The sequence below is a fragment of the Thamnophis sirtalis genome, unplaced genomic scaffold (genome assembly GCF_051295495.1).
Source record: "Thamnophis sirtalis isolate CommonGarterSnake01/CBP01778 unplaced genomic scaffold, rThaSir2_p1.2 scaffold_1, whole genome shotgun sequence".
In the NCBI taxonomy this organism is placed as follows: Eukaryota; Metazoa; Chordata; class Lepidosauria; order Squamata; family Natricidae; genus Thamnophis; species Thamnophis sirtalis.
The window spans coordinates 13,664,968-13,677,092 of NW_028261381.1; the positions used below are offsets into that span (position 1 = coordinate 13,664,968).

Below are 12,125 nucleotides of genomic sequence, written 5' to 3' on the forward strand. Positions count from 1 at the left end.
CTGCAATCACTTTCCAGGGAGCAAAGCCTATGACATCCATTGTATATTCAATTGCGAATATACATATTGCTCTTTTTTCTTTTTGTAAAACATCCCTTTAGATTGGATTTAACTACTGCTTTACACTGCCGTTTTGAACCTATAGTGGGATGAGTGTAGCTGTGGTCCTTCCCCAAGTCCAGCCACATGATATCAGTTCTTATCACACACCCTGAAGCAGTTATCAATGAAACTCAATCTACTGTATGATTGGATGAAACAGATTCCTATGTTTTGTCTTTGTTATTGTGCAGAAAGTTAATAAGTGCTTATTAAGGGGGGGGAATGGAGAAAATGAAATATAAATTTCTGTTTTCTGGACTTTTGGACTCTATGGCAACCAAGAGTATGTCAATGTTTTTTGACAGGCCAGAGTGGAATTCAATTCAATTATAAGAGAGAGAAATCCTGGCACACTTTCAAGATCCTGTTATTCTACAGTAATAAATAACATTTCTGGAACCCGTTTCTTGACCTTGCTTAACTCAAAGGGCTGATATTCCTAGACTCAATTAATAAACATTGCACACAGGAGAAATGCTTGATTAGTAAAGCTGCAATTTCTCGAAGATCCCTTAATCTAGGGCAGCTTCCTTTCTAGCCCTCCCTTGACTGCACAGCTGTTCATTCATCCATTATTATTCTTTCTACAATGAGAAAAGAATCTGTTTTCTCAAACATTGTAGTTGGATGCTGCTGTTTTGCGTGCCTGCCCATTACTCCCCCCCCCCGGCCGCCGTGTCTCCTTGGTCTGCACGAGTTGATGAATACCAGGTGCTACAGCTTACCCAGATTTAAATCCTCCTTGCAAAAAATCAGGATCTCCCTCTAGACAGCATTTTTATCAAGAATAAATTAACATCTCGTTAGCATATAATCTGCCTTTCACTTAACTGATTGGTTCTTCAACTATTCTCCAGTTCAAATTCTTAATTTTGACTCACCTCCTCTGTGTGTGTGTGTGTGTGTGTGTGTGTGAGAGAGAGAGAGAGAGAGAGGAGAGAGAGAGAGAGAGAGAGAGAGAGAGAGAGAGAGAGAGAGAGAGAGAGAGAGAGAGAGAGAGAGAGGTCAGTGACGCATTACTTAGTACTTTCCCTACCATTCATATTTTCAGCTGTTTCTTTTCATCTTATTCTGAAAAACGCTCTGGATGAAGCAGGGCCACAAGAGAAACAGACTTTCTACTTTAATCTGTAGAATCAAAAGATTGGCGATAGATAAACTATCCCGGCTCAATGTAGAATTGACTCAAAATTGAATCCCACCAAAATAGAAAAACAAGCTACTTTTGGGAGAAATCTACATTGACTTTTAATGTTCCCGAGTGCAGCGTTTCAAAGGACCCCCTGCCAACAGGAAGAGAATATAGATCTCCTGAAATTTGCAGAAGTGCCGCTTTGAAAGCTACAGCATGAAAAGCTGCTGGAAGCCAACAGAAGCTGGGAATTCTATAATGATCTTGGAGTGAATAAAGAGGCGGCTGCTGCTTAGAAACCAGTAGGGAGTGAGAAGTGGGAAAATAGTAATTCATTGCTATGCGTTATATTCAGGGGTGGTATTCACTTACCTTCCCAACAGGTTTGCAAATGTGAACGCATGTGCTTTGCTTGCATGTGCCACCTCTGTGCATGCACACAGCCTTCGCACATGCGCTGTTGGTTAAAAAAAGGGGGCCTAAATGGGATGCCGTAGAGCTGGGGTGGGTGGGCAGGGCCACCCACTATTTCTGCTACCAGTTCTCACGAACCGGTCTGAACCGGTAGAATACCACCTCTGATTATATTCTTTCAAGGCCTTTCAATACTTTCGCTCCTGGCCAGAGTTTTTAGAGCCAAGTAGAGAATTCCATGTCTTGAAGAAATTGGGAGCTCTAATGCTCCTCTTGAAGTACCCTTGGGGCTACCCTTGAAAAGTGTTCAGAGACTGCAGTTAGTTCAGAATGCGGCCACGCGAGCGATATTGGGTCCACCAAGGTACACCCACGTTACACCTGTCCTCCGCGAGCTGCACTGGCTACCAATTGGTCTCCGGACACAATTCAAGGTGTTGGTTATCACCTTTAAAGCCCTACATGGCTTAGGGCCAGAGTACCTTTGAGACCGCCTGCTGCCACATACCTCCCAGCGGCCAGTAAGATCCCACTGATTGGGCCTCCTTCAGATGCTGTCAGCCAGACAGTGTCGGCTGGCGGGCCCTCGGAGGAGAGCCTTCTGTGTGGCTGCTCCGACTCTCTGGAACCAGCTACCCCCTGAGATCCGGACCATTCCCACTCTCATGGCCTTCAGGAAAGCTGTAAAAACTTGGCTGTTCCGGCAGGCCTGGGGCTGTTGACCTCACTTTTGAGGTCCAGCCCCGATTAGAATGAATATACGAGGTGTTGCTATTTTTAAACTGTTTCTTTCGTTATGTGTTTCATTATGTGCTTTTCTCTTTATTTTTGTAAGCCGCCCGGAGTCCTTCGGGATTGGGCGGCATATAAATGTGTTTAATAAGATAAATTAAATAAATAAATAAAGTAAGTTTTACTGAATTGCTTCAGTTTTGCCAAACGTTGCCAGCATTACAGGTAGTCCTCGGCTTACGACCACAGTTGAGCTCAGAATTTATATTGCTAAGTGAGAAAATAGTTCAAGTGAGTTTTCTTGCCACATTTGTTAAGAGAATCACTGCAGTTGTTAAACGAGTAACACGGTTGTTAAAGGAATTTGGCTTCCCCATCGACTTCGCTTGTCAGAAGGTCACAAAAGGGAATCGCGCGTGACCCTGGGACATTGCAACCATTATAAATATGAATCAATTGTCAAGCATCCAAATGTAAAATCACGTGACCATAGGGATGTTGCAACGTTCTTAAGCGTGAAAATAAGTCACTTTTGTCAATGCTGTTGTAACTTCCAGAGGTCACTAAACAAACTCTTGTTAAGTCAAGGACTACCTGTATTTTTTAGCATGCATTGCAATTTTTCAGGATTTCCACTCCCTTCATTCCATGTTATGAGTAGGCTTCAGGCTTCAGCCAAACTCAGTTAAGCTCATTCTGGTTATTGCTTCAGTTAAAGTTGCATCTCCATTAGTTCATCAATGGGTACAAGGGAGCAAGATGCCACCGATTCATGCGTTATAAGTGACAAGAGCTTGGATTCTTAAAGATAAAATGGATAAATGGTGTGTATCCTGTGGATAAGTCCCTCATTGGAAGGATAGGTCAGTATCAAATTAGCCCTTTTTAATGAGCTCCTGACTGTAGATAAAAATAAAGGAACTGGAACATTAAGGATGAAAGTAGATGCTATTTAATCAGCTGCTCTGTGTTTGGGGTTTTGTGCATGTGTGATGTTCGCTTTGTTTTGCTATTTTGCAGAGGAATATTTGTCCTCTCGTTGCTTCCCTATTAAGCCAGCTGGTAGTGACTCATGGATTCAAAAACCAGAGGTATAAAACTGTCCTGCTTGTGCTTGCAGGATCTGCCCAGCAACTGCATATTAGCAGATCTAAAGACCTAAGCAAAATGGGTCACTGCTTTTATCAGCTGACATCTGGAAAAAAAAAACAGGAGAACTGAGTAATCAGAAGCAGAAAAATGGTTGAGCACTGGAAACCTGCCACTTGTTCCAATGGGTTAGTAGTTTTAATGTTTTTTTTTATAAAAAGAACAGCAACTGGTAAACCTGTTCCTTTGCGTGCTGAGCACAGCTAGCTTCAAGGCGGAATATTATAATGAACATTCTATAATTATTGAAGTGTCTGTATCAGAGGTGGGTTCCTACCAGTTCGCACCTATTCAGTAGAACTGGTTCGTCAAATCTACTGAACCGGTTAGAAGAGATTCCACCAGTGGACCCGTAAAGCAGGCCACACCTACAGAAGAGGTTCCAAATTTTTTTGAAACCCACCACTGACACACACACACAGACACAGACACACAGACTCACACAGAGAGAGAAAGAGAAAGAAAGGAAGAAATAAATAAATAAAAAAAGAAAAAAGAGAAAAAGTGAGAGATGAAAGGAAAAAGGGACAGAGAGACAAAAGGAAGGAGAGAGAGAGAGAGACAGAGAGAGAGAGACAGAGAGAAAACACATGGCCGGCAAGCCACTCCCACCAGGTCACATGGCCGGCAAGCCACTCCCACAAAGGAGGCCACACCCACAGAGTAGGTTCGAAACATTTTTGAAACCCACCACTGGTCTGTATCTTCATTCTATGAAAAACTTACACAGACCTTATTTGGCTGCAGACAGATGGCCATTCCAGGCCCACCCAAGAAGGCCCCTCCTTTGAGAAAGGAAGTTGTGTGTCACCTTACCCAAGGACAGATTTCCTTCAGTCCCCCTCAGCTAAAAAAGTGTTGATTTCACTCCTGTTTTTGAAGAGAGAATTAAAAGAGAATGTGCCTCAAAAATGGCTCCAACTGAAGCAAAGACTGCAAACAAAACAATTCCTTCTTTTGTTTCTCTGTGACTGTGGGGCCATCAACAAGCAAAGTGCTTAAAGAAAATACTGCCCATTTTAATAACAAATAAATAGTGCTTTGAGTATTTTATCCAGACGCCTACAGGTACATAAAATCAAACCACCTTCCTAAACAATAGCAATAGCAATAGCAGTTAGACTTATATACCGCTTCATAGGGCTTTCAGCCCTCTCTAAGCGGTTTACAGAGTCAGCATATTGCCCCCAACAACAATCCGGGTCCTCATTTTACCCACCTCGGAAGGATGGAAGGCTGAGTCAACCCTGAGCCGGTGAGATTTGAACAGCCGAACTGCAGAACTGCAGTCAGCTGAAGTAGCCTGCAGTGCTGCATTTAACCACTGCACCACCTGGGCTCAACCTTCCCCACTTCAACTTCTTGTAACACATTATTTCTTTATTTGATTTACGGTCTGCCTTTCCTTCAGGAGCTCAAGGCGGTGTATGCTGTTTCCCGTTTTTCCCATAGTAAGTCTATGATACTGTTGTGTTGTGGCAAAGTGACTTTCCATGGTTCAGGGTAGGTTAAAACCTGGATCTTCCCACTTGTGGAGTACTTTGGCTCAGTATACTGGTATATCCATATTTCCATGTAGTCCTTGTTTAACTATCACAAGTTCAGCAACCATTCAAAGTTATATGGCATTGAAGGTTCCACCACAAAACCGCGGTCGACTAAAGCGCGCTCGACGAAACCGCGTACCTGACGTCATCACAGCGCGATGAAAAGAGCACACTGTGAGCGGTAAAGGTAAAAATAACGCGTAAACCTAAACCTAACCCCCCCAAACCTAACCCTAAACCTAACCCTAAACCTAACCCTTAACCTAACCCTAACCCTAAACCTAACGCTTAACGTAACCCTAAACCTAACCCTTAATCTAACCCTAACCCTTACTTTTACGTGAATCGGCTTGCTTTAAAAGCGCTTTTTAAAGCGCCCTTTTTTCTCCGCGGTCCTTGTTGTCGTGCTGCTGATGACGTCAGCGACGCGCTTTAATCGGGCGCACTTTAGTGGACCGCAGTTTTGTCGTGCCACGGCATTGAATAAGGACACTTAAGACCAATCCTCGTAGATGCAGCCATTGCAATGTTGTGATCACAGTTCTGGTGCTCGACAACTGGCTTGCGATTACAATGCCTGTAGATCTTGCAGCCATGCAATAATCTGAATTTGTAACCTTCATTTGAAACCTTTGGTTTCTGACAAGCAAAGCCAATGGGAAAGCTGGCAAGAGGTCACAAACAGTGATCATTGCCATTTGCTTAATGGTGGCAACCGGAATGGTTGCAACAGTTGTTGTAAGTCAGTACAATCATATGAGATGGTGCTTTATGATCACATTGCTTAGTGTCGGAGTTGCCAGCTGCAGTTCCCCTTGTTAGCAACTGCAATTGGGACCAGCAACCTATTCACTAAACAAATCAGTCACTAAGTGAAACCCAGACTTTGCTTGCAATCTTATTTTCAGCTTTCCTTTGCTTCACAGACCTACAAACATTGTAAATGTGAGGACTGGTTGCAGTAGCTTTTTGATTACCATCATAACTGCGAACAGTCTCTAAAGCAACGGGGTCAAACTGGCGGCCTGCGGGTCAGACGCATCACGCGCAGGCCATGCCCACTCCAAGTCGCGATACGTCACGTGACGTGATCAAGTTTGACACCCGTGCTCTTAAGGAAGCAGTTACCAAATGAGGACTACCTGTACATCGGTTCCCAGCCTTCAACCATACTAATTGAGATAGCAGGAGTTGCAACCCAGCATTTTGAGAAAGGCAGCCATTTCCTCATTCTAATGTTCTGCTGATGATACTTGTCTTCTTTCTAGTACACTGGTTAAATATTTTAGGAATGATTAAATTCATCGTTATCGAGGAGTCTCCTGAAAAGTTTTTTTGGTCCTCTCCATGTTATTATATGAATTTTTTTTACTTCCGTTACTACAACTCTCATTCATTTGTTTTAACGAACTACTTTTTTAAAAATAGTTGTACAGAGATGCATATTTTCTCATAATGCACCTGTCAGGCCTGCAGTGGTTCCTTTAAGAATCTTTGGCCCGCCACACTCTCATTAGGGGGGGGGGGAATAGCAAGGGGTAGAATGTGTTGTTTTCAAAATAAAAAAATCCTTTCTAGAAGCTCAAGGTCATCTTTTGTCTCCGCACCTTTGCACCTGATCGGAAGCAGTTGGGTGTAGGTGCTAGCGTGGAAGAAGAAGATTGGCCCATGTGATGGATTGTGGGTGTGGGGACAAGATCATGAACTTTTAACTGGGTGGGATTCTGATGTGATTTCCAGAATTGGGATTTCTTAGCATAATGCCAAGATGTCTGATTTATTAAATTGGAACTTTAAGGATCGTTTTGCCTGGGACTCTGATTTAATTCTACATGATACCTGGAACGCTGACAGCACCATAACTAAATAACTAGAAATGTGTACTTTCTATCTAGGTTCCAGTATTTTCTTGAGACTGGAGATTATTTTGCATTCTTGCTTTCCCAGTTCTTCTATACCCAGATATCTTTTAATTCCCTTGATGCCCAGAGAGCATTAGCTTTATATGTACACAGTATCTGTTTTATATACTGTCATAATTGGCAAATACTCCCAGTAATTAGAATTATAAAAAACATAAAAATATATCAATGTAGTATTATTACCTAAAAGCATGTCACTAAGTGTAAGTACCACAAAAGGGAAAACACAGACTGCACGAAGCCTATTGTTCTCCAAAAGAATAAATGTTTTAACCATTTTCTAAAATGGTTAAAATGCTACCAGTATGTCTGCTAGCTTAATTTCAGTGAGGAGACTATTCTGTGGCATTGGGGCCATTACAGAAAAGCCCTTTTTTCAGCCCCTCAGAAATGGGGAACTACTAATAAAGTCTACTGGGAGGAATATGCCATCCCTTTTGGAAGGAGTGCTATGTGGGTACCAAGCCATATAAGCTTTAGAGGTTAAAATCAGGACTTTGACATGTAAGACGTCCAAAAACATTGACTTTGAAAGCTAATCCATGACCTTTAGCACAAGTGTTTTGTGGTAGAGTCATTCTTATTTGTCAATAAATGGGCTGCTGCATTTTGTACCAAATGCCATTTCTAAATTGTCTTCAAAGGTAACACAGTGTAAAATACTTTGCAGCTACTTTACTATCATGGTAGTTTAATTGTTTAGCGATAAAAGTTGAGGGGTCTTTGGTGCTCTCTGAGCTTGCTTGGTTTCTTGCAGACGTAGCCCTCCCACCTGTGTCCCATAACTCTTAATTCCACAATAAGCTAAGTTATACTGATAGTGTCTCCCAAGAATTTCATTTAGAAGTTGAGATGTAAAAGAAAAATGACTGAACTTTGTCACCATAAGGGAGCACTCATCAGGCCAGTTTTTCCTCTTCTCCCTTCTTTACTAGAACTATAGTAGTAGTAGTAGTAGTAGTAGTCACTGTAAAATGATTGTCTCTAACTACCAACAGCCATGTTTCTGAGTAGTTCAACATCATACACAGCCATTCGTGTTTCATCAGGTCACTTGGTCACAAGAAAGATATTTCTTAAGACCATTGCCACCATACCTTCGCAATCTTGGAATTGAGTCTGTTGAAGGATCAAGATCCAGGTGGACAAATCCTTAAAGGGTAGCATCCCCACCTCATTTAATCAGCTTTCAATAATGCATGTCAGGTCTTCCCACTCGTTCACTTCCAAATCATGGCCAAATATGGTCTTATTGCAATGGATTTAGCACAGTGTTTCTCAACCTTGACGACTTTAAGTCCTGTGGACTTCAACTCCCAGAATCCCCCAGCCAGCACAGCTGGCTGGGGAATTCTGGGAGTTGAAGTCCACAGGACTTAAAGTTGCCAAGGTTGAGAAACACTGATTTAGCATTTATCAACAGAGGCCTGAGGTGAGAGTCACCAGTTATTTGACTTGGATCAAAGATTGAGGCATATGGATAAAGAGGGGGACCAACACCAAATGGTTGGCTTCTCTTTTTATTTAATGGCTTGTTCTGTATCTGCCCCCATATCTACATCAACCCATCACTAGTAGGTTCTGTTCACCTCTCCCCTTTAGTGACCAGAATTGCACCCTTCAACATCAGATTACTAATCCTCGACATTGTATCTCTCACCAATATTTCACTAACTTGACTTCTCTCCTTTCACAACCCAAACTCACCATCAGTCAACACTGATGGTCAACCATCTGGTAAAAGTCACTTGAACTGCCAATCTGTATCTCACCTGTATTCTCTTTTACTTCCATTCTGTCCTAGTTGGCGTCTTCCTATCCCCTTTTATTCACTTGATGCTGTGTGCGTGTGTGTGCGCGCACCTGTTCGTGCCGGCACATTTTTAATCACCCAATCCTTTTACTGAAAGGATCCACTATGGCACCTGGAATTGAGGAAGCCGCATCTAATAATCCATGTTTATGTATTGAGGGTGATAAATAGCACATGGAACATGATTAGTTCTGTCCCTGTACATCAGTGGTTCCCAAACTTGGCAACTTTTAAGACTTGTGGACTTCAACTCCCAGAATTCTCCAGCCAGCTCTGCTCTGCTGGCTGGAGAATTCTGGGAGTTGAAGTCCACAAGTCTTAAAGTTGCCAAGTTTGGGAACCACTGATGTACATGATTCCAGAACTCCATTAACTAAACCAGGTTATTTCAGAATCAACTGCAAATGTGTTATTTCTTTTGTAATATTCCTTCTCTATGTCATAATATATCTTTGTTTTATGTGACTAAGCCAAGTTATGAAAGAAATTACAGTATTATAAATCTGTTATGAGAAAAATAATAAACCAGAGCTTTAGATGATGTGAAGAGTATTCATTTCATGATTGAAACCTATTGTTTGAATGTATGTTTCAATTTTATTAGGGTGTTTATCTTTATTTCTATCTTGTATGGTTAATTTATCTTTCGACCTGAAACGGCAACTTGTGGTTTCTCTTCTTTGGAATCAAATATTCACACATCAGCTGTTTTTCCCCCCCTCTGCAGACAATTGCTAAAATGTCCCCAACTTCACTCAAGATAACTTTACGGCAACTTAACGAGGGAGCTTTGTTGAATCTGCAAGATGTATTCACAATGGAATATAGATTGAGTCAAGCATGCATGGTAAGAGGTGTTGATGTTGGCACTTTCTGAGCCAAGTATATTTTTATGTCATTAAGTATGGCTTAACAAGACTGCTGGTATTTCCTATAGTCCACTAAGGATACGAACAGGAATTCTGTTATCTATTCCATTCTATATTTGTACACTGTTGTGTGTGAACATATTAGACAAGGGGCAAACCCTTTAGCTACGGGTAGACAAACTATCCTCCTTCCATTATACCATGTCAGATTTTTTCCCCTTATGTTTTACTGTTCCTAAATGAGAATTAGCTTCCCTTTTGTGCCTGAACTCCATGATCTGAGTAATTATGTTTTGTACCATTGATTTTAAAAGTTAGCATTTGATCCTTGCAGCGCAAGTTACAGGGCTTCTTGTTCTCTCACTGGCTCTGTTCAGCATTGTTTCATATTAACCCTAATAAAGAGGATGATAGCCAAGATGTGAAGGGTCCATGCCAATCACACTTTAATCACATATATCTCGACATTTGAGATCCACTTGATGTCTGATGGTGCTACTGTCTTGTGGGCTGTGGGAAAAGAGACATTAAGCTAAATGGTGTACTTTCTCTCCTGTTTTTTTCCAGGAGTTTGTATTCTTTAACTTAAGCTTTATTTTTTGGCAGCTACAACTTTCTGTGGCTTTGTGTAGCAGACATCTCTTTTCTCACCCCCTCCCATACAGAATGTATGAAAGAACTTACAAAGATGAATTCAAGGTCTAAAACAACCTGGATTGCCATTGTCACTTCAGTGAAGTCCTTATGATTTGTCAAGTACTGACAAAACAAATCTTTTGAGGGATTAACAACCATAAATTGTACCTTGGAAAGTGTCCTTGCTTCTGGTTATCTCATCAACATAATGCAGATATACTACAGGATGACCCCATTTTATGTGCCTTTCATAAAGCTGTGTTCCACTCAGCTAAAAATGCATGTGCGTTTTTTTTCCTGAACTAATTTTGAGTTTCTAGCTCAATCAAAACATTGCTACCCATTCTTCTCGGTTCCCCACCCCTCACTTGAGACTACATTATAATTCTGAAAGTTTGTCGAGCTTTAGCATTCTGTATTGACTATGCTTGGTTCTTTCGAGAGATTCAAAAGCTGTTGCTATGTTACAGGCAAAGAAAAACCTATTTTCTCCTTCCTCTTGTCTCCCATTGGTTGATAGGGAACGTTCATATTGTTGCTGTGCCTTCAAGTTAGTTTTGGATTCCTGGTGGCTGCCTGGACTAGTCCCTGAAGGTTTTTTTGACAAGTCTTTTGGAAATGGTTTGCTCTTGCTTCCTTCCTAGGCATCAGAGAGAGCACCCAAGGTTACCCGGCTCTATAGCTTTGTATCTTTAGGCTTTCTGCCTAAAGCAGGACTAGAACTTACAGTCTCCTGATTTTTAACCTGATATTTAACCAGTACAGCAACTGGCTCATCTAGCTAGCATATTATTACAACTCCCTACCACTATACTCAATGAAGACTCATTCTGCAGGGGTGATGCAATGTCCAATATAGTCTCTTCCTGCTATCTGTCATACTGCCAGATGAACTTCTGGCATTATCATCTGGAATGCACTCCGAGTGAGATAATTTCATTTGAAAGGTGCACATGCCATCAGTTTTCCACTGACTTGGCTGTTCATCACCAGTAAGTGAGCCTTGCTATTCTCTCATGCTCTGTATGTGAAGCTCAGAAATCAACAGTGGAAAAACCACCAACGGCTTATTTTCAAGTAGTAATCTTTATATCAAACAACCCTCCCATCGATCCTGTGCAAAATCTCACACTTCCATAGGGATCTCATCCCGGAATCTCAAAGACGCAAGCTACAAATGTTACCAGATTGAAAATCAATATACAAAAAGTGGCCTTTTAGAGGAGATATTTTTCTGTGTGGAGTTCTTGGTGTTCTCTGAGCTTGGTTGTTTGCCCACAGACATTTGATACCCAAGTAAGCAACATGTAATGAAACATCCAGAAGCAACCAACTAACTCCAGGACTCCAACAATTCAACCCTGAGCTGCAGATATTCTTTCCTATTGGAAGATATTTTTCTTGTGAAAAATTGCTATGGGAACAAAATATAGAAAGAAAATTATATTTCAAAATATACTAGGAAAATTACCTAATGACTTCTTTTATCTTACAGCGAGGCCATGACTTCTATGAAGGTGTCCGAGCAGGTAAAATTTGAAGCCAGAGTGCCCATTTCAAATGCCTTACAATGCAGACCTAGTGAGATTCTTCAGAAACTATTAGTTACAGGTGGCAAGGACAGCTTAAGACATGCTCTTTGGACACAACATTTCTCTAGGATACTTGCCAAATATATTATCTGGCGACCTCTTTTTATTTGAGACAGTTTTAATAAAGTAATCAAGATGGTGGTAGAAAATAATAACAACAAAATAATTAACTAAATTAACTAAAATATTTTAATAAAAATAAGAGTTAAATAATAAT

General features: G+C 41.2%; 1 protein-coding gene across 1 annotated transcript in view; it reads left to right on the plus strand.

Moving 5' to 3' along the window:
- HIBCH (3-hydroxyisobutyryl-CoA hydrolase) overlaps positions 1-12,125 on the plus strand; it is a 55,492-nt gene that overhangs the window by 42,370 nt on the left and 997 nt on the right. The window contains exons 12-13 of the mRNA XM_087707840.1: positions 9,539-9,658; positions 11,812-11,845. Of these exons, the coding sequence (XP_087563966.1) occupies positions 9,539-9,658; positions 11,812-11,845 (154 nt within the window). The remainder of the gene's footprint in view (positions 1-9,538; positions 9,659-11,811; positions 11,846-12,125) is intronic.